The 21,231-nt window shown below is 45.2% G+C and overlaps 1 protein-coding gene and 1 non-coding gene across 2 annotated transcripts in view; one reads left to right on the forward strand and one right to left on the reverse strand.

Annotated features, from left to right (window-relative positions):
• The window catches only part of ATP2C2 (ATPase secretory pathway Ca2+ transporting 2), a 31,662-nt gene extending 11,258 nt beyond the window's left edge, over window positions 1-20,404 (reverse strand). The window contains exons 1-15 of the mRNA XM_057401908.1: window positions 19,991-20,404; window positions 13,390-13,500; window positions 12,348-12,464; window positions 10,376-10,465; window positions 10,259-10,294; window positions 10,113-10,174; window positions 9,084-9,192; window positions 8,858-9,007; window positions 8,680-8,748; window positions 7,964-8,039; window positions 7,655-7,721; window positions 6,358-6,482; window positions 4,397-4,494; window positions 3,543-3,644; window positions 2,640-2,729 (exon numbers count right to left, since the gene is read on the reverse strand). Coding sequence (XP_057257891.1) covers window positions 2,640-2,729; window positions 3,543-3,644; window positions 4,397-4,494; window positions 6,358-6,482; window positions 7,655-7,721; window positions 7,964-8,039; window positions 8,680-8,748; window positions 8,858-9,007; window positions 9,084-9,192; window positions 10,113-10,174; window positions 10,259-10,294; window positions 10,376-10,465; window positions 12,348-12,464; window positions 13,390-13,500; window positions 19,991-20,095 — 1,407 coding nt within the window. The 5' untranslated portion in view covers window positions 20,096-20,404. The remainder of the gene's footprint in view (window positions 1-2,639; window positions 2,730-3,542; window positions 3,645-4,396; window positions 4,495-6,357; window positions 6,483-7,654; window positions 7,722-7,963; window positions 8,040-8,679; window positions 8,749-8,857; window positions 9,008-9,083; window positions 9,193-10,112; window positions 10,175-10,258; window positions 10,295-10,375; window positions 10,466-12,347; window positions 12,465-13,389; window positions 13,501-19,990) is intronic.
• Window positions 1,294-1,366, forward strand: TRNAK-CUU (transfer RNA lysine (anticodon CUU)). Its single transcript has one exon. It is a non-coding gene; the product is annotated as a tRNA-Lys (tRNA).
• Window positions 20,405-21,231: the final 827 nt, after the last annotated feature.

A 21,231-nucleotide genomic window follows, 5' to 3' on the forward strand; every position in this document is an offset into this window, starting at 1 on the left:
GCTCACCCTTCAATAGCCCCATATGGCCAGTGCGAAAGTCTAATGGAGAATGGAGACTAACAGTAGACTATCGTGGCCTGAATGAAGTCACACCACCATTGAGTGCTGCCGTACCGGACATGCTAGAACTTCAGTATGAACTAGAGTCAAAAGCAGCCAAGTGGTATGCCACGATTGATATTGCCAATGCATTTTTCTCCATTCCTTTGGCAGCAGAGTGCAGGCCACAGTTTGCTTTTACTTGGAGGGGTGTCCAGTTCACTTGGAACCGACTGCCCCAGGGGTGGAAACACAGCCCTACCATTTGCCATGGACTGATCCAGACTGCACTGGAACAGGGGCAAGCTCCAGAACACCTGCAATACATTGATGACATTATTGTGTGGGGCGATACAGCGGAAAAGTCTTTGAGAAAGGGAGGAAAATAATCCAAATCCTGCTGAAAGCCGGTTTTGCCATAAAACGAAGTAAGGTCAAGGGACCTGCACAGGAGATTCAATTTTTGGGAATAAAATGGCAAGATGGACGTAGACAGATCCCCACAGATGTGATCAACAAGATAACAGCAATGTCTCCACCAACTAATAAGAAAGAAACGCAAGCTTTCTTGGGTGCAGTGGGGTTCTGGAGAATGCACATCCCAAATTACAGTTCGATTGTAAGCCCTCTCTATCATGTGACCCGGAAGAAGAATGATTTTAAATGGGGCCCTGAGCAGCAACAAGCCTTTGAGCAAATTAAACGCGAGATAGTTCATGCAGTAGCCCTTGGACCTGTCCGGACCGGGCCAGATGTAAAAAAATGTGCTGTACACTGCAGCTGGGGAGAACGGTCCTACCTGGAGCCTCTGGCAGAAAGCTCCAGGGGAGACTCGAGGTCGACCCCTCGGCTTTTGGAGTCGGGGATACAAAGGATCTGAGGCCAGCTATACCCCAACTGAGAAAGAGATACTGGCAGCCTATGAAGGGGTTCGAGCTGCTTCGGAAGTGATTGGCACTGAAGCACAGCTCCTCCTGGCACCCCGGCTGCCCGTGCTGGGCTGGATGTTCAAAGGCAGGGTCTCCTCTACACATCATGCAACTGATGCTACATGGAGTAAATGGGCTGCACTAATTACACAACGAACTCGAATAGGAAATCCCAGTCGTCCAGGCATTCTAGAAGTCATCATGGACTGGCCAGAGGGCAAAGATTTCGGAATGTCACCAGAGGAGGAGGTGGTGCGTGCTGAAGAGGCCCCACCATATAATAAACTGTCAGAAAGTGAAAAGCAGTATGCCTTGTTTACTGATGGCCCGGCTAGCTCAGTCGGTAGAGCATGAGACTCTTAATCTCAGGGTCGTGGGTTCGAGCCCCACGTTGGGCGCCAAAAAAGAACTGTCGTGGTTTAAACCCAGTCAGGTAACTTGTTCACTCACTCCCAGTGAGTGGTGCCGAGCTGACAACAATCAAGGTCCGTGTTCGTCTCCCCCCCCTCCCTGCACCGGGGCTCTCCCCTTCCCCGCTCCCGGAGGAACGGGGAGGAGGATCAAGAGAGTGCAACTCCTACGGGTTGAGACAAGAACAGTCCAGCAACAAATCACCACCGCTACTATCAGCTAAAACAATGATAAGGGAAAATAACAAGGGAAGAGAATACGATACCACCGGCCAAGAAAACGAGTTCCACCCGGAAGCTCCTGTCCTTCCGGGTAACTCCCAGTTACCCCCCACCCCGGGCATGACGTGCTGTGGTATGGAATACCTCCCCGGCTAGCCCGGGTCAGGCGCCCCGCCTCTGCTTCCTCACAGCCTCCCCTCTTCCCTGGCAGAGCATGAGCCTCACAGAGTCCTTGGTCAGGGTAAACATCACTTAGCAACAACCGACAACATCGGCTTCACCAACGCTGTTCTCAAAACTAGAAGTCAAAACACAGCACTGCACCAGTTAACACAAAGGAAAAAACATGACTGCTACTGCTGAACCCAGGACAAGCATATAAAATAATAATGAAATAAAATTTCATGGTTAAAAAAAAATAATCATGGTTTCATTGCTCGTTACAAGCTTTAAAAACAGGAGGTGAGAGCAGATGTTTGCAGGAGCATCATTTCATCAGGGACCTTCTGTGCTTTACAGCCCACCTGAGGTCTATGGACCACAGGCTGTGAAACATTGATTAGATGATACTTTGAGGCATTTTACAACCCTCTGCCTATAAGCATGAATGTAATATTCATAAACCCCCCTGTTTTACATAATCACAACTAGAAAAAAGTAAAAGCTAGCAGATGACCCAAATCGAGGATGACCCTCTGCCATTATTTCTAGTACAGCCAGTTCTTAGTCATTTTTCACTCTCTTGTCTTCCTCCTGAGCTCTTAATTGCAGGTGAAGAAAATATAGAAAATGCAGTCCAGTCTGAGTCCAAAAGAAATCCATCATGCTGCTTAATTGCAGAGATTAATGAAGCAAAACAATTATTGCTGTTAGAAGGCCAGGGAAGGTGTTTGTCTGTGACAAGAGGTTTACACAGGAGAGGTGTGAGTCTATGACCCTGGAGAGAGGAGACAAGGCAAGACTAAAACCAGTCTCGGGACTTTAAAGAAGTCTGATCCCTGCTGTCAGATGTAACTATTCCAGCTCCTTTCAGCCTTACCTTCATTGCAAGGGCAATGAGAGCTCCTTCTGTGGGCTGTCCCATCACACTATTTTTCCTGATAATGGCATTGTTGACAACACAGCCAGCCTAGAGAAAGAGGCATATTTACATGTTTTATCTTTTTCATAACCAATTTCATAGCTTGTCTCTTTAAATGAATAATGAAAATAATGAAAGATTGGAGAATGAAAGCAGCCACATCCCAAAAGATGTGATATTCCTCACAGCAGCATCTCTTGATGTCAGTTCTTGTGCTTTCTAAACCCACTTAAGCAGTAGGATACACCAATATTTGGTAAAATGTTATGTTTTAGATAGAATAATATTAATCAAAACATGATATATGTCTAATGAGCTCAGTAAGTCATGAAAATGAAAACTTAGTTTTTCCCACTATTGCTTTTGATGTGCAGAATGGATAAAATAAACCTAATCTCCATTTAAGATTCCAGCTCAGATCATTTCACTACCCAAACACTCCACTTTAGCCTACAGTTGAATGTGCAAGATTTTACTTATTGCTAACACAAAACCCAGAGACTGCCACAGTGCATTTATAAATTAACTATGTAGCTAGCTAAAACCTAGAATATGCCCACATTAAAAACCTGAATGTGGTAAAATGAATTTGTGTCTCCTTTGCCAGAATTGTCTTTTTATCCAAAATATCATCGACATTTTAAACTGATGACTCCAGTCTCTCCCTGCATGCGTTATGATTACTGCTGTTCATCCATAATATACCATAATTACTCAGAACCTTCCCAAATGCATGCTCCAGCAACACCATTTTCCAGTTACAAATGTGGGTTTTTTTCCTCTCACTCATTAACCAAAGTGATCTATTGCAAATGAAAGTTGAATGTAAATAGGACAAAGGGTTTCACAGTTTATACTTACCTCCACTAGTTTCCCAACTGAGACATTGGAAAATTCTTTAAGAATCTCTTTTGATGGCAGAAGATAAACATTTCCTTCTCCATTGTAGCCCACGCCACTGACCTGAGGAAGGGAGAGACAGAACGAGCAGATTTCCCAGTGCCAAGCAGGACTATACTACATCTGTATACAACAATCTGTATACAGATTGTATACAAAACGTGTTTACAAAAAAATATACTTGAGCAGATTTATGATTTTGAAGGATTCTTTCTGGGATTCTTCTTTCTAGATCAAAGTAATGCATAGAGGAAAGGCTGCAGATAGTGAAAGCATAATATTACAATAGTTGTATAGGAACAGAAAAAAATCAGCTTGTCTTATACAGAACTTGTTTGCTGTGATTTCAGAATTCTCTTGCAGCTCAGCTGAGAGATCCAGCCCTTTGGCAGCAGTGGGTTCACCAGTGTTGCTCAAGCCCAACCCTACTGATGACTGCACTGCCTCTCCGTATTCTGTATGCCTGAAGTTTCGCCTACTTTGCCTGCAGGTAAATGGACCAAGCAGAAGTATCAAGCCACTTGTATAATAAATATTCCTACAGAAGATGGACCCACAAAGGTCAGTGGCAGGTTTCAATATTTACAATAATTGCAGAGAGCAGCAGATTATGTCAATGAACATGTTTGTTTATGGTATCTGAGCAGCTTTTGTACACTCAGCCCCACCTCTGCCTGTCTCCAGTACTGCAAAATGAGAATGGAACTTTCGACGTGCAAGAAGCTGCTTGTTTTGGGGCTGATTAGCATCCCTCACTTGGGCCTAGCTGAATTAAAACCAAACCAGGAAAGCCTGTATTACCATCTTACCCATACCTCTGCCTGGAACCCATCCGAAGTCACAAGCCGTGTCACTGTCATCTCATTGGCAGTCAGAGTGCCTGTCTTATCTGAGCAGATGACATTGCAGCAACCTGATGCAGGAAAGTTTTTAATGAGAACTAATAAGTAATGCAACTGAACAATGAGATTCAGCAGAGGGAGAGTGTGTTTCCCTAAAGGTCCTTAAACTGCACCAGTGGGAAAAGGGAGAAAATACCAAAAAATGGATGTTTCTCAATAAGGTGTTTTAAGGAAAAATCTGAGTGCATGTCATATTGTGCATATAATTGGGATGTGAGATGTGATAGGAGACACCTGAAGAGGGCCACATCGTCTTGAGCATCGTTTGGTGGGCAATCAGAGAAGGCACTCATCTCTGGGGAGTTATCAATATTTTCAAGCAGCAGTATCAGCTACTTGCCTTCTCAGATGGGCCATTTACCCTTGCTTCCCTAAATCAGGAATAACACCCCTTCCTTGTCTCACCAAGGGATTGTGAGGGTAGATGGGTTAAATATTGTCTTAAAAATACTTTAAAGTCCACAGCTAAGAGCAGGAGCTGCCCGACTTGTTCTCTGCTTTGTGACAATCCTGATTCAGTAAAGCATGCTTCTTCCAGGGCCCATTTACACCACAATGCAACAGTTGCCACATTAAGGCTCGTTTCCACTCTCAAGAAGTCAAAAAAATTACTTTAATGCAAAAAAAAAAAAGAACCAGATTCTAGTTCCCTTCTAAGCCTGAGCACATCCCATGGCTCTGGAGATGACCACATGCATGATGGCCACCAGCTGAAAACCTGGAAGGGATAAAGCAGATTGGGATGCAATTAAATTAACTGCAGTTTAAAGGATTATCTCAGAGCAAAGCTGCCACCTCCAGTATTTCATTTTCAGTTATTGACAACAAAAGAGTCAGATCAAGAAGATTATTTTTCTCCTTTTCAGAGGTTTAACAGGGAGACTGCAGTTTTTGCCATGCTCAGCCTGTCCTGCAGAGCATCAGGCACCTGGCAGTTACGCCTACTTGGGTACAGCCCTACCAGAACAAAATTCTTCATGAGGTAAGAAGCCGTTTCAGATGTCCTGGGTGAGGGCAGATACAATAAAGCAAGGGTGATAAGATTCCTTAACCGCAGAACAAACAAGGGCAGTTCAAACAATAGCAGCATTTCCAAGGAAGACTGGTTTTAGCGGAAGGATCCGGCTGTGCAGCAGGTATTTGCGACTGCATGGGACAGGCTTGGCACTTCGTGTACTTTTTAATGAGTGGTACTAAATACACAGTGTGTCTTCTCCTTCATATAACTGCCATACTGACCAAGGTCAGAGCATCAAAGCCTGGAAAACAGCGGCCTGGGCATAAGGGTCAATTTGAAGATAAAGGCAGGTAGAAGAATAATTTCATTATAGTTCATTCTGCCCTGCTATTGTGAAGATGGGCTGAATGTCTGCTCAAGGTCCTCTCTTTTCTGTGACTGGAGATCAGGGAGATAGCGATATAAGCTGTCACATCCACACAGGCAGAAGGATAAACGGTTCTCTTTATGCCACCAGGCTTGACTTGAGGGGCTGCAAGGTTTTTCATCCAGACAGGATGCATCTGCAGGATGATACCACAGAATGGGGAGAAAGGAGAAACAAAGCCTTTCAATCCAAGCAGGGCATGCATATCCACAGAGGGGCTCTACTCCCCACAGGCTAATGCCGTTGGTTGGGGTGCACTGTCCCTAGTGCCTGCCTGTGTTAATATCACTGAAATAAGGGAAAAGGGTGTGAAACAGAGAACATAAAGTGTATTTAAGTCTGAGTGGGTTGTTCTGGACCAGTAAGCAACACTCCAGATTTATATTCTTATGATCAGACCAAACCTCACTTGGCCAGCCCACTGCTATCCAGCTCAGATTTTGAAGGCTGTCAGGTGACCAAGCTGCATGCCCTGTCTTACAGCCTTACCTAAGGTTTCTACTATGGGAAGCTTCTTCACAATCACCCTTTTCTTGGCCATCCGGAGAACGCCGAGCACCAGTGTGACGGTGACCACGATGGGGAGGCCCTCTGGGATGGCAGCCACTGCCAGGCTGTAGATGGCAGAGACACAACAGCTTCAACACAGGGGTCACACCAAGTACCAACCAAAATGTGCCAAAGGGACATTCCATGGGGTGAGTTCTGCTTGTATTTGTGTACCTGAATGGGAGCGTGCAGTGCTAACAACTGGGACTCCCCACGCTATGACATTGACAACCCTTCGACATTTTCTTGGATATTTTTGACAAAACAATAGCTTTTCTTCTTTACATTGCCAAAGAGCTTTAATTTCTGTCTAATTAGTGATTTATGGGTTGGATTTAATTTCATTTATTTAACTTTTTGAGGATGGAAGTTGAATGTTCTTTGGCATCACAGCTCATACGTTAGCTATTGGCTCCTGGCCACCTACAGTCCCTCATCTCCTCTCTTACATGTGGATACAGGCACAGGACAGAATCACACTGCATACGCTAAATCAAAGCAACATCAAAACCTGCAACACCTGACATGCTAAAAGAATCCAGATTACCTCTATCTATCTGTCCTTTAGTTATCTCTTGTGTAACTCTCAACACTTCTAGGTATGTGCAGAAAGTGATCGAGGAAGGCTTTCAAAACCACAGGCGGCTCTCCAAAACTCAGGTGCAACCACTTTGCCAGCACATCCCACAAGGATACAGGAAGGAGAGCAGTGAGCCAGTTTGGCTTCTCTGTTGTCTCCTCATTTGTGGTTTTGGTTTTATGTCCACAGAATACATTAAAGGAACAATTTTAGAGCCATGACAACACCAAACAACAGGTTTTATGACTACTACTAAAAATACATGATTTATTATGTTTGACTAAGAGGTTGTGCTTTCTATGCTGTATAAAATGTTCATTCTTATCTTGAGACGTAAATCCAGAAAGAAGAGCAATGTTTGCTGTTGCTACACTCCCACTAAATTCTTTAGCATAGATAGGAAAGGACATTCACAGTGGGATGAGGTAGAAATGCCAGTGAAGATTTTAAAAATTAAATAAACCTTAAACTTGTTCTTCTTTTAATCCCAAACTCTGTTGTAAAACTCACTTTAATTTCACCAGTGCAAGACCAATATATATTTATGAAGGGTCTTTCTCAAGTTCTCTTTTGTGAAATGACCATTGTTTTGAACAGGGAATTTCCTGGGACATGTTTCATTAGAAATCAAAGGGAAAGGTACTCTCCAGTCCTCACCTAACTCCAATTGTGAACATGCCAAGGAGATGCTTCCCTTGTAACCAGCCAATGAGCATTATTAAACCTGATGGGGAAAAAACAGGTGATTAAAATACTTCAAGAAATTAATAAATCTCTAACCTGCTTTAGCTGTTATTGGAGAACTGAGCATGCAATGAGTTCCCCAAATCTCTCCTGCAGAGGTGCCTCTGCTTCAACCCCAAAAGTCCAAGTAAACCACTTCAACAGGTACTTTTGGAAGAATGGCTGGAGCAGAGAGATCCTTTATGGCTGACCATGCAAGTGTGAGCATTGTGTCCAACTCACCGATTATACCAAAGGAGAAGAGAGTGAGCTGCTTCCCCAGTCTGTCCATGCTCTTCTGGAGAGGTGTTTTGGGAGTCTGGAAACATTAGAGAATAGCTGCTTTTCTTTGCTTGTTATGTGAGATGAGATGATGGTCAGCCCAGAACAACTGACCCACACAGTAGGTCCCTACAGCTGCCTCATATAGCCTGGTTCTTACCTACCCCAAACCCTCAACAAAGGCTGATGAGCATTGACCCTAGCACAGGGAGAGAGTCTCTGCCTTAATGCACTCAAGATGGGCAAAACAGTGAGAGAAGAGACAAACTATATTTGTTTACAGCTGGGGAGCCAAGGAAGAGGCAAAACAAGGGCTAAATCTGGAAAAGGCCTTAGTGATTGAGTCCAGCACTGGGTAATGCATGTTTGACATGTGTAAAAGTGAAAAAAAAAAAAATATACCTCCTGGAAAGTATGTGTGTGTGAAATAAAGAAGAAGAAACCATGAGGTTTAGGTGACTGCAAGGTTAGATTCCAGCTAAATATCACATGTCTGGATTTAGAAGCCTAAATCCTGCTTATAAACATTTCTGGATACAGCAGTTTGGTTTCCCTCAGTGACACAGTCATTTTGTAGCAGAAACAAAAATTAAGTGAGTGAATTAATTCTTGGGACCACTCCTGCTCACAAACTTTCATTCAGGACACCCACCATTTCCACACACACATTTCTTTACCTCTTCAGCTTGCATCATTTTGAACACCTCTCCAAACTGTGAATTTTCACCAGTCCCAATAACTACACCCTAAAAAAAAGGGAAGGGGGGGGGGGGGGGGGGGAAGAGAGATGGAGATGAAAAATCTAAAGATTTTGTAACAAACATTGAGGAAAAGATCAGAGATGACAGGACTCACTTTTCCCTTCCCGTATCGCACCAATGTCCCCATGAAAACAACATTGCTCAGCGTGGTTATGTCTCCAGCTTCCATTAATACACTGTCAGTCTTGTTACAAGGCTCAGCTTCTCCAGTAAAACTGGATTCATCTACCAGCAGATCTGTAACCTAAAAAGACACGTTTCTGGCACTGTTAACACAAGCAATTGCCAAAGCAGGCTCTTGTATGCATAGCTGTATTTACCTCTATCAGCCTGAGGTCTGCAGGAACCCTGTCGCCAACAGACAGATAAATGATATCTCCAGGCACAAGCTCTCTTGCTAGAAGGTGCTGCAGTTTCCCTTCCCTTAGGCTACACGAGACAAATGGAAAAAGAAGAATGGAAACCAGGCTGTGAGGTTTTTCATTCCTTCTCAGGCTTGGGAATGCAACTGGCAAGAAAGCAAGAACGCTGCCCCAAAGAGCTTCCAATATAAAAAGAACATAAAACCTTTGGAAAGATCAGAGCTGATTGTGTTCAGTTTGGGCTCATAAATAACAGATGGGCAGGTTATGGAAGACTTGCATTTCAGCAGTAAGTGGCTTGAACATGTCTTATACCATAGGAATGACATGGCTCATGCTTTAAATGATGAAATGCTGATTCTTTAACTGAAAAAGATGCTCTTTAAAGCTAGAACTACCTCTGACATTTCACTATTGTATTAAAAGCACAGACTTTTAAGTGGTTAGATTCTTATGGTGTCATATCATAAAGAAAGAAGGAACATACAGTGATGTTTATAAAATCCAAACCTGAGTGAACTTTGGACCAGAAGAGAGCCCCATTGCTCTTTTGCAATGCAAAGTTTCTCTGAGCCTTACAGCTTATGCATATTGTCCATGACATGTCTTGTGCAGAGGCATAAACAGGAAAAGTGTTTCCTGTAACCTACAAACACCAAAGCAGTGTAGAAAGTGGTGTCTGATAGACCCTACAGCTGCTCCCCAAACTAGGGGAGGCACACAGGAGGCTGCAGGGACCCTTGTGAGGGACGTTGCTGAGACCTCTCTGTCTCCCAGCATTTATTCAGCTCCTCTGGGTGCCTACTTTAACAACCAGAGTTTACATCCACTTCTGCTGTGACTCAGAGCTGCACCCACACACGGTGCCACCACCAGAGAACAGGTTCTCCTTGTGTGAATGACAACCTGGAGTACCTTTGTTCTCCGGTCAGTTCTGCGCTCATAACCCAAACCCTGTTAGACCCCACTGAAGCAGGCATGACTCACCAGTTGCACTCAGGGGGCACCAACTTGTTAAGTTCTTCCAGAGATTTTTCCGAGCGATATTCCTTTTAAACAAGAAAGCAGAAAGCCAAGTTACATGAGAGGGCTCACTCATGACAGCCCTGGCCATGGAGAAGAGGCTAACGTACCTGGATGAAGGCCACGGTGACCACGATGAGCACTGCCTGTGAACAAAGAGGCATTACAGGATGGACACACCAGCTCCAGAGAGCCAAGGGTTGGGGTGCAGGAGAAGTACCACGTACCATGGTGATGCTCGCAGCATCCTCGTATTCTTTTGTGATGACACTTACTAAAGCAGAAGCCAGCAACAAGAGAATGAGGGGATTTTTAAACTGAAAGAAAAGGAAAAAATGCAATATAAAATTAAATATGGAGCTGTTGAAGCTGAGCTGGCCTCAGATCTCATTGGAGAGGATTAAAGTGGTTTGGTTGCACGGACCCTCCTTGCTTGTGCCAGCAGCCTCTGCCTGAACAGAGAGGGTGCAGCACCTGTACTCAGGCTGATGCTCGATCATGCCCCTGTACAGAAGATGAATGGCATCAGAGACCAGCAGGTCAAGGCTCACATCAAAAGATGCAAGTTTTCTCTCTTTTCCCCTGCTTCCACAGACAAGCCTTACCTCTGCAGCTGTACAGTACAGGGCTGACTCTAAGAGCTGCTTGGAGGCATGATAGGGACAAACAAAATCTTTATTGTCTTCTTAGAATATGAAACCAGAAATCCTTTCTTTTATTTCTCTCCTTCCCTCCCCCTGAGTTAATCCTCTAAACTCCATACTGGTCCCAGGGCTGTGGGAGTCAGATCCTCACTGTTTTCACTTTGAAGCACAGATAGTAAGGATCTTTCTCCTACCTGCTCCTTAGCTTCGTTTAGCTAATGTGGGAATTGGCATAAGGGAATTAAGTCAGGCAAAGACGAGACTATCTCTTTTAGCTAACAGATGTGTGGTGATTCATGGTAGGAAAGCCATGGTTTAAGTTTATTCCATGATGAAGACAAAGGTGAAAGTCCCTTCATTTTTCTTTAGCAACACTGCACAAAAGGGGACGTTTTACAGAAACAGCAGCCGAAAGAAGCCCTGTCAAGTGTCTGCTGAGGAATGATGCTCAAAGGCAGAGGTGTGAATGGTGTGGGACTGCAAAGAAGCTCTTCCAGAGAGACCAACAGGCTGTGAAAGGATTAGAGATACACCAGAGAGTTTATGTTGTTTCACCATAGAAGAAAGAGCTTGTTAAGGAAGAGCAGAAAAAAACCCCACCATCTCACTTCTTATGCTCGAAGAGGTTTAGAGATGATTGCAAAGTGCTTGAAGAATATTGATCACATAGGAAAAAAGGGGATATCCCATGAAATAAAAATCAAGCCTTTCAAAGCAACCAAAATCTTCACGATCCAGCTAAGCAAGAAGAAAATGAGTCAAGTTGATGGTTGAAAATAAGCAAACAAAATAAAAGACCCTTCTGTTTTGGTAAATAAGAGTTACATTCAATACTGGTAAGGAACAGTTAACAAAAGCAAAACTCATGGATAAGTCAGCTGCGGAAAAACAGGACAGGAAATATCACATTGTGCTTGGCCTTTTGGGGCAGCTGGTTTGAAACTGTGGTTCTCCACTGCGCATGGCACCATGCATGGATGTATCTGTTACTGATGCATTGCTCCTAGAGGCGCTAACACCCACCTGAGCTCTCTACTTGTCCCTGCTTTTGCTGGGAGTTTTGGGCTTTCCATCACTGGGGTAACAGAGTGGCTTTCAGCTACTACTGATTTTCCTCAAGCCTTTCATAGACTTACGGTTTGGGTTGTAAAGGACCTTAAGATCATTCAGTTCCAACCCCATCGCCATGGTCAGGGGCACCTCACCCTAGACCATGGTGCCCAACCCTTCATGATTTTATCATGTACTTTAAAGGGAATAAGAACGGTCCAGAAATCAGGTAATTGCTTTAGAGCTTTTGATTTGTGGGCTGTGTGAAGATAAAAAGGTTTCTTCTTATTTTAAGATGTTATCTTTGTATTAAATGGCCCTCCATCTGAGTCTTACAATGGCTTTCCCTGGGGGAATGGACAGCTTCTGTACCAGGGGCACAGCCTGTTCCAAGGCTAAATCTGTGGAAGCAGAAACCCTGCATACTTCAATGCAGAGACACGCTCAGGCTAATCCAGAGAGGGGTCTTTGTCAGGAAATGAGGATCTGTGCAGAAAATCCTTACCTGGTCCAGATACTTCTTCCATATCGGCTCTGTATTTTCTACTGAAAACTCATTCCAACCATGCTTTAACCTGCGCTGCAGCACAGAACACTCAGAGAGTCCAGTTTGCAAATCAACCTGGAGGGAAAATAAAACAACCAAACATTGCATATTATAGAATAGACATAGGAAGCTTCTTAAGGCAAAGTTATGTTTAGAACCTGTAAGTAAGGTAGGTAAGGTGCTCATGGCTCAGTAACACCCCAAAAATTAAACTATCCATTGCTTTTCAGTTCAGGTATTTATTTTTTGTTAAAATGTCAATCTTTACCATCAGCCATCACAAAAAAATAACATAAACACAAGTTAATAATTCAAGAAAGAAAAAAAATCCCATAAGTGAGAATCCATATCGTAGACAAGAAAAACCTAAAATAGTAAAGAACTGATTTCCAGTTTCATTGTACATTTAAAGCAAAAATAGCAATAAAAATACCCTGACAAAATTCAAGGAGAACAAATGGAGAAAGGATAAGGTCTATTTTGCCTGGATTTTAAAAAATAGCAAGGTCAGGCACCAAAATATCACTAATCATTATAGCTTTCCCTCATAATTCAAGCTGTTAAAGGCCTTTCAATGAAAAGCCTTTGAGAAATCATTTAGGACAATAAATATGATGAGTTTTGCCTCTGAAATAAAACCTGCTATGAAATAAAGGGGAAAAGGGCTACATTTACACAACACTTTTGGGACCTGCTGGTAACTGGAGTGTCTGAGCTCTGCAGCCTGTACCCAGGGATCCTCTACCAGTGCTTTGTTATCCAGGCTGGACAATTGAACTCTTTTCCCTTCAGCTCACAGAGCCATTCACTGCAATGAAATCCTTCTCTGGGACAAAGTTCTGTACCCAGAGCTAAGCTTCCAACACAGCCAACGTGAGGATTCATCCCAGGTAAAGGCAGAGGGACTGGGCACTCCAGCAGTGAAACCAAAGACCAGTCCTGCTGCTCAGATGACACAGACTGAGCTGCTATGTTCACAAAGAGCCAATAACCCCCTTACATTTAAAGCTTTAGCCAAGTCTTCTTTATGGCACTTGCATGCGTCTTTCGGAGGCAGAACTGCCACCTCCTTCTCCTGCTCAATTATTTTCAGCTCACACTCCTCATGGGTCTGAATAAATGAGATAAAGCAATTGTTAGGTGAGAGCACAGTCAATGAAAACGTTTTAGCATCTCTTTGCTTCTTCTCTTAATCCCATTCCTTTCCCACACCTTGCCAGCTGTGTGATTTCACAGTCAGCTAAAACACGTCCTAAACCACAGCACTTTATACCGTTCACTAATTAATCCTTATTACAGCCTCAAAGCCATGTGCACAATCCTGTAGTGGAAGAAAGGCTGTAAGGAGCTGATTACCAAAAAGAAAAGCACACACCACTGCCATGGTCAGAAAGTGTGCTGAGCTCTGCTGGCATCTGCTTAAAATGGGCATTTTTCCATGCCAGTGTCTCACAGCCCGATGCTCAGAGCACAAAAAAAAACCAAACCTTTTTCACAGGATAAATGAACAGAAAAAGTGAGCAGAAAGATCTCTGAGACAGAAAAAGCAAGTCCCCTCTCCCATCTCCATCGTTTTCCTCCTGCTGCGAACACCTGTGAACAGGACAAACCCTTCCTGCCCCATCCAGGCAGCCCAAGGGCTGTGCCTTGCTCCCCGTACCCTGTCGTAGAATCATAGAATGGTTTGGGTTGGAAAGGAGCTTAAGATCATCCAGTTCCAATCCCCCTGCCATGGGCAGGGACACCTCACACTAAACCATGTCACCCAAGGCTCTGTCCAACCTGGCCTTGAACACCACCAGGGATGGAGCATTCACAATTTCCTTGGGCAACCCATTCCAGTGCCTCACCACCCTCACTGTCCACTCTTAGCTTTTGAGATCCCTTGTCTCCTTTTCCAAACTGCTCTTCCCAGACCAGCGGCATCCCCTGAAATCTCAGCCAGGCACTAGAATGGAGGCGAGGTGACCACTATGGCAGAGTAAGAAGGAGAAATCTCACCCTTTCCAAGGGACAGAAAAATCCATTTCCATTTACCTTCATTCATAAAGCACAAGAGAGTGTGTTCATTAAGAAAAGGATCTCAAGAGCACTTAGTTCTCACCCCCCCAGCAGAGCTCAGCTCTGCCACATGGGAGGAATTTAGCACCAGCTACCAGCACCCTGGGGTGTTTGCTGAGGAAAGCATTCAGATAGCTCATCAGCACCTGAGCAAGGGTTTGGAGGACTTCAGAAGTGCCTGAAGTGCTATTTGGAAACTTAGCCTGTCTCTGAATATTCAGGAAGTTTCCAGAAGCATCCAGTGTTTTGCAATCTAAAACTGGGGATAAATGAAGAAAACCTCTTTGGATGTTTTCTTATGCTGGTACCTGTAATTGATTTTTGTCTGGTGCCTTCTGGAGAGCTTGTAGTATATGAGATATGAGTATCTCCAAGCCCTGCTTCTTAAAAGGGCTTTTGCCACTTCCATATGTTGCAGCCCTCTTTTCATTGCTGTTTGCTAGTCCACAGCATAGCTGCTAATGCTGCTAACATGTGTGATACCAGCACCACCCCACTGCCAGCAGAAAGACAAGAGTTTTCTGTGCTCCCTTGGTCTCATTGAGGAGCCATTTTGCCAGGGAAGAACCTGCCCTTCCAAATCCCAGCCTTATGTCCAAGACTTCCAAGGATTTTCCTGCTTCCCTCACACTGGTGACCACGTTTCTCCCACAGAAGCTGCAGTATTTCTGCGCTGTTTTGAAGCACACTACCTCCAGACACCACCATTATTTCAATGTTTCCTTAACAGACATCCCTAGAAGGGACGAAAAAAGCCCCTCCATGCTTAAAACTGATGATTTACTCCTACTTGTATGTCCTACTTGTGCAAATTCATTAGTTCCCCATAACTTTGACACCCAGATGCTGCAAGAACGAGAGCCAATCATGAACCTAAGGAGATGGAAGGACTTGCTGGGAAGGAAAACATATGGCTGTCACATACAGACACACACCTTGCACTCATTACTGTGTTGATTTGATTAGCACAGCTTTTACAGCCTCCTCTGTGCTGCTGGTGACACATGCAGGTGTCAAGGTGCAGCCTTGCTTGAAGGAGTTGAAATTGTAATTAAAGGAGCTGGAGGATAGCAAAAGGCCCAGGCATAACAGCAACATGCCTGCAGTGCCCTGGAGCCAGTGGGGAAAGCCAGGGGCCAGCTCTATCACTGCTGTTTACCTTCCCAAAGGCGTGGAGGAAATGAATGACAAAAGCATATTGGATGTGCTGTGCCATAAGCAGCCAGTGCTGACTGTGGATTGAGAGGAGTGCTGACATCTCTGTGCTCCTTACAGCCAGGGGCTGCTGTGAAATGAACAGCTTTATTGGCACTCATTAATTTGCATTGATTAGCTTATGCCTGTGATTTCCCCCTGACGAATGTGTTCAGATGAACAGCTTTAGTGATGCACAAGCTGGAAATGCAGCAGGGGAGCATCATCTCCCTCCTGCTCTACAAAGTGCTGCTGGTGCAGACCCTTTTTGCCCCTAAACACATCCCATCCCATGTCTGTTAGGCATCAGGCAGTGCCCTGAGCAAACCTCTTCTTAACATAACCTCTCCTTGTTAATTGCTTTCTGTTTACACTATAGAACAGATGTGGGCTGTCAACATTCTCAATTTACACTTTTAACCTTCGTCCATTGGGCATAACTCAAGCACAAGAGCTCACAACTCCATACAGCAGGGCAGGAAGAAGTAAAATAAACTGAATTATTAGTTTACCTATTGCTCTGCAAGAGCAGGTGGTATTGGAGGGTGTAGAGAGCAGCTGCTTGTGTCTGGGAGCAGGCTCAGTGCTACCAATACCTGCACCAGTGCCTTTGCATCCCTCATCCTGAAACAATCCATCAATTGTCCCACCAAGCAGCCCATGTGGGAAGGAAGAATGCATGGGGCTTTCTGCAGAATACATAGCTCTTTTTGTATACCCTGGCAAGCAGCCCAACAGATCAGTGCTTGGGATATCCCCCCACCTCTGACTTTACTGAGGTCTTGCAGATTCTTCCCCCCCCCGTCTTAGATTACTTTGGAGCATCTGATGTATTGCAATTTGGTATTGAGTGGGCTGGGTTACTTAAACCGACAAGAAGCCTTTAAAAATGTTAAATGGAATCATTTTTCCTGTATATTCCTCATCCTTGCTAAAAACCCCTGAAATATAATAAATCAAACAATTCCCTCAAAAGCCCCTTTGCCTTGCTGTACTTGGTGCTCGGGGCAGGCAACAGACTGCATTTCAGGGGTGCAGGCAGCATTCAGAAACAAACCCAGAGCAAACCACAGCCCTGCAAATGAGGGGCTGCCTCACTGTGCTCCCTTATATGATCCCCCAGCCATTTCCTACCCACGACCATGGTTTCAGCTCCTCTCATACAGTTTCCTCATCCCCATCTCACATCTATTGCAGCATTGAAGCTTTTTAACTTGAAATGCAGTCCCTGGTCCCCTGCTTGCAGATAAAAGCCTCAAAACAGACTTTTTAATACTTAAAAAAAAATAAGGGTTTTTCAAAAAAGCTGCTTTTAAACTATTCCCTGCATTTTAAGTCATACCGAGGGTACTGGAGGGCTGAGTCAGGCTGTGTGGGCAGTGCACAGACCTTGGGAGAAAGGTCCCAGATGCAAATCCCACTCCCTTCGCCACCTCTGCTCCGTTCCTCTGGCTCAAACACGACCTTTTTCTTCTCCCCTCCTAATTAAAGGAAAAATAATCTTCAAGCTCCCTTTAACCTTAAAGCAAACCCCCTTGAGCTGAATGATGGCATTGTCATCGCTGCAGGAAAGCCCATAGCCAACAGTGATTCCAACTGAGGAACCTCCTCACTCACCCAAACAAGTGCCACCCAGGCCAAAACCAAGCCCCAGTTAAATCAACTTTATATATAGGTTCTCTTGGGAAGAGGGTGCTGCAGCCCTCAGCCTGGAAACCTGTCGATGTTGGAGGAAAGGGAAAGGGAAGGGAAGGAAAGGGAAAGGAAAGGAAAGGAAAGGAAAGGAAAGGAAAAAGAGAAAGGGGAAAAGAGAAACTGGAGAGGGGAAAGGGAAAAGAGGGAGGAGGAGAGGAGAGGAGAGGAGAGGAGAGGAGAGGAGAGGAGAGGAGAGGAGAGGAGAGGAGAAAGTCTGTCAGTGCTGCACAGAGGCAATCCAATGCCATTCCTTTTTTCACCTGGAAGGCAAGTTGCACTCTTTAGTCTAAGGACATATTGAAAAAATAGGTACCTGCAGGATAACAAAACTATTCTGATAAGGATGGTCCACGTATTCAGGAGGATATGGAGCCTGTGAAAGTCTCCAGGAGATAAATGATCATTGGTATGAAGCCTGAAATGGAAAAAAGCCTCAACCTAAACTGGAATAGTAATTTTTTTAGGACAGAACAGGGAAATACCTGAACTCCATCCTGCGGCTGCTGAACCTTGAATGCGTTGTGGGGGAAAGGATCCAAAAGGGTTTTGGTGAGGAGAAATGGAATAATTGCAAAGGAAAAGTCCTGGCAGCTCTGAAGAAACTCTGAGTAAAACTGTAATGCACTAAAATCTACTGCCCAGATGTGCCTGGGGTAGGAGCCAGCTCTTTCTAAAGCTAACAACAGAAAAAGCCCCTAAATCACAGCAGGTCTCTTCTGGGTTGGCAGAAGATCTTCATGATGAATTCTTCTCATACTGGCACCATGTGTGGCAACGGAGGCCATCCCATAGTATGAAAATGGATGAATTGCCATGGATGGTGTGACAAAACCCAACAGCTCATCAGGTTAAAACCTATTGGGAGAGGAGGGTTGCAACCCTCAGGAAATCTGCCTTTGATGGTACCCACTGGGTCCACTGAATACTAGGGGGTGAACTTGGTGCATGGTCAAAAGGAAGAGGTGATGTGGTCTCTGTGATGCATAGGTTCTTCTCTCTTTCAAACACACATGCACACACATGTATATGTGCACACATATGTGAACATGCACACACATTCTTGGATGCACAGAAGGAAAATCTTTGGCTGTTCTTCAGATTTCTGCAGGAAAAACACGATTCTCACAAACTGTGAGCTGGCACCACAAAACTTCCCTGTTATTCTGGATGGGCTGCTGTAGAAAAGGAGTTGAAACTGAATACAGCAGAGTCTAGACACAAGCTGTACTTGTGCTTCAGTGTGAAAGTTAACTGTTCTGCCACCTCCAGATAGCAGCAGCACCTTGCAGCTATCAGCACTGGGGCTTTTCCTTCACAACCCACAATTGGTGTCTTTTTCCTGGCTTCAGTTCCATTAGGTGACATGGACTCACATCTTTAACACCAAAACATCCCATACTCAGAATGGAGTAGACAACAATTCAAGAAGGGTTCGTATTTGGAATTAAATATGTATCATTATTTATTGTGCTTCAACAGAAGTGGTATTGACAAAGAACAAGGCAGACTAATTGCTGGTGGCCTCCTGCCTATCAGAAATCTCAGCTTCCCATCAAAACGAGATTAGATACCTTCTGCAACCTCATCAAGCTCTTCCTTTCCTGGTATTCTGAGCTATGTATGAATAGCTCAGAGCAGCATTGCACAATGTGCTGTGCGGTGCACACGGTAAGGCTTCAATGCCCTTCTCCCTGTAGCACTGTCCAACCCCCATACTGGAAAGATGAGACTCAGAAAAGAGCAGAGGATTAGCTGAAATGCCATCTGAGAAAACGCCTCAGTCATGGAAAAGAGCACAAATATCTATGAGTGTGTGGATGGTGCTTGTTGGGATGGGGACTAAGGGCTAACCCCACATGCTGAAGGAATTGTGTTTACATGGGAGGGCACTCAACCAATCTCTCATGTGAGAGAAAACCCAGGGCTTAAGCAACAGAAACCCCTGTGCTGAGTAAAGGTGGTAACAAAAATCCCATAGCTGAACGTTTTGGGGTGAAAAAGCAAGGAGAATGGCAACTGTGCCACCTAAAAACCACTGTCTACCCCTTGGTCCGTCTGCACCGAGGAGAGGTAGTGAAAGCAGGGAGGGGGAAGTGAATGTTCACACACCAGCACTTCTCAAGGAGCCAAAGTGTTATTTTGAGGTGGGCTCTGCAGGTCTTCCCAGCCATTCATTACAGTAACGACTGCACAGACCACACCGAAGGCAGCCCGAGGGGTCACATCCGCTGTGGTACCCCTGGAGGTGGGATCAGCCTTGCTCTCCATCTACTCTTCTGCTGAGACAGCATTTGTGCTTGGCACCAGCACTCCCGAAACCCTCCCACAGCTCCCACGAGCCGCATGGCAGTCGCTCTCCTACGTGTTCTGCTCATTTTGAAACTCCTCGGTGCACAGGACAACATTCCTGAGCAAACCCTGGCCTGAGCTGTCTGTCCTGGGAGTATCCCTTAGGAACAACAATCCCCATCTCACCCCATTGCCCGGTAAACATTATCAATCACATCCCTCATCGTACAGGGGACGGGGCAGAGAGCAGCAGCAGCACTCTCAAGTTACCGGTGGGACAAAGCAGACTAAGTAGACAGAATTAACCCCAACCACACAAAGCTATTCAGCAGGTCCAGGCAAGAGGCACAGCCAATCCTCACCTCCTCCTCCTCCTCCGGCTCGCCGCTTCCAAGGGGCTGATATTTCTGTGCAAGGTGGAAAAACAGCTTCTTCTGGAGGAGTTTGGTGAAACCTCCTTCTACCATCTTCACAGCGCAGCGGTGGGACAGTGCCACCCGCCGCCGGCAGCACTGGCTCTGGTTCCCCTGCCAGCACAGGGCTCTGGTCACAGGCAGGGAGAGGAGTCAGGTTTACCTGCTGCCAAGTCACGCCTTCGGCCGCAGGTGCCGGCGGGAGGCTGCGCACCCTTCGGCAGCGATGCAGGGTGCTTCGCCCATCCAACCCTGCCAGGAGCTGTGTTTGACACCGTGGCTGGTACAGGAGTGAGGTGTCCCTATGCGGCACCCGGATTGAGGGCTTGCAGCTCTGTGTTTTCCTCCCCACCCTCTGAAGAAGAGATGCGGGAGGTGCCCCAGCACAGAAGACAGATAGGAGGGAGGGTGTTTTGCCAAGGCCACTGCGTGCAGAGGCAGGACAGGTTGCGCACACTGCAGAGCCTGTTTGTAAATCCTCCTTGAGAAATGCTCCAGTCAGCACAACGCTGGTATTTAGAAGTATTTACATCAGGGAGAGGGTATAATGTATGAATTGGTGGTGATCATTTATAAACCCCACGTTTCATTCACCAGAGGGGAGCTCTTCCATGGTGAATCTCAGTATGCAACTAAAGTTTGCAGTGACATCCTTTCTGAAGATGTATAGCTGCCTCTTTGGGAGCACTGTGCTCCGGTTTGCACCGGGACACGTACATCCTCCCACAGGCATCATGACTGCGGGATTCACTGAGGCTTAAATTGTCTCTAAGGTGTAAATTATGAGATTAAGGTCCTCCTTGGACTGTAAAAGCTGCATTAAGGGAATTAAATGTAATTCCCAGTCAGAAAACAACAATTCTCTGCAGGGGAACAATTTTCTCATAGGACACCCAGGTGCCAGCTTCACAGCTCTGGAGATGGGGAGGTGACATCTGGACCATGATGGGACCACTCATGTATGGGACAGCCCATGATACCCAGAACCTGGCCAGCTTCCATCAAATGTGGAGCATTTCACTGTTTCCTATTTGCATCTCCCAGGTCCCATTGGCTCTAGGGAAAGCTGAAGAGCCCCGTGGGACACCCCACCACCACAATGGAGCTTACAGCTGCAGGTAACACACTGGAGCAGCTTCTTTCCACACTGAGGAGAAAATGAAGCAATAGGGAAACACCCTACAAATATC

The sequence above is a fragment of the Pezoporus wallicus genome, unplaced genomic scaffold (genome assembly GCF_028554395.1).
Source record: "Pezoporus wallicus isolate ANWC-B61680 ecotype Strahan unplaced genomic scaffold, APGP_CSIRO_Pwel_v1 contig_7835, whole genome shotgun sequence".
NCBI classification, from domain to species: domain Eukaryota; kingdom Metazoa; phylum Chordata; class Aves; order Psittaciformes; family Psittacidae; genus Pezoporus; species Pezoporus wallicus.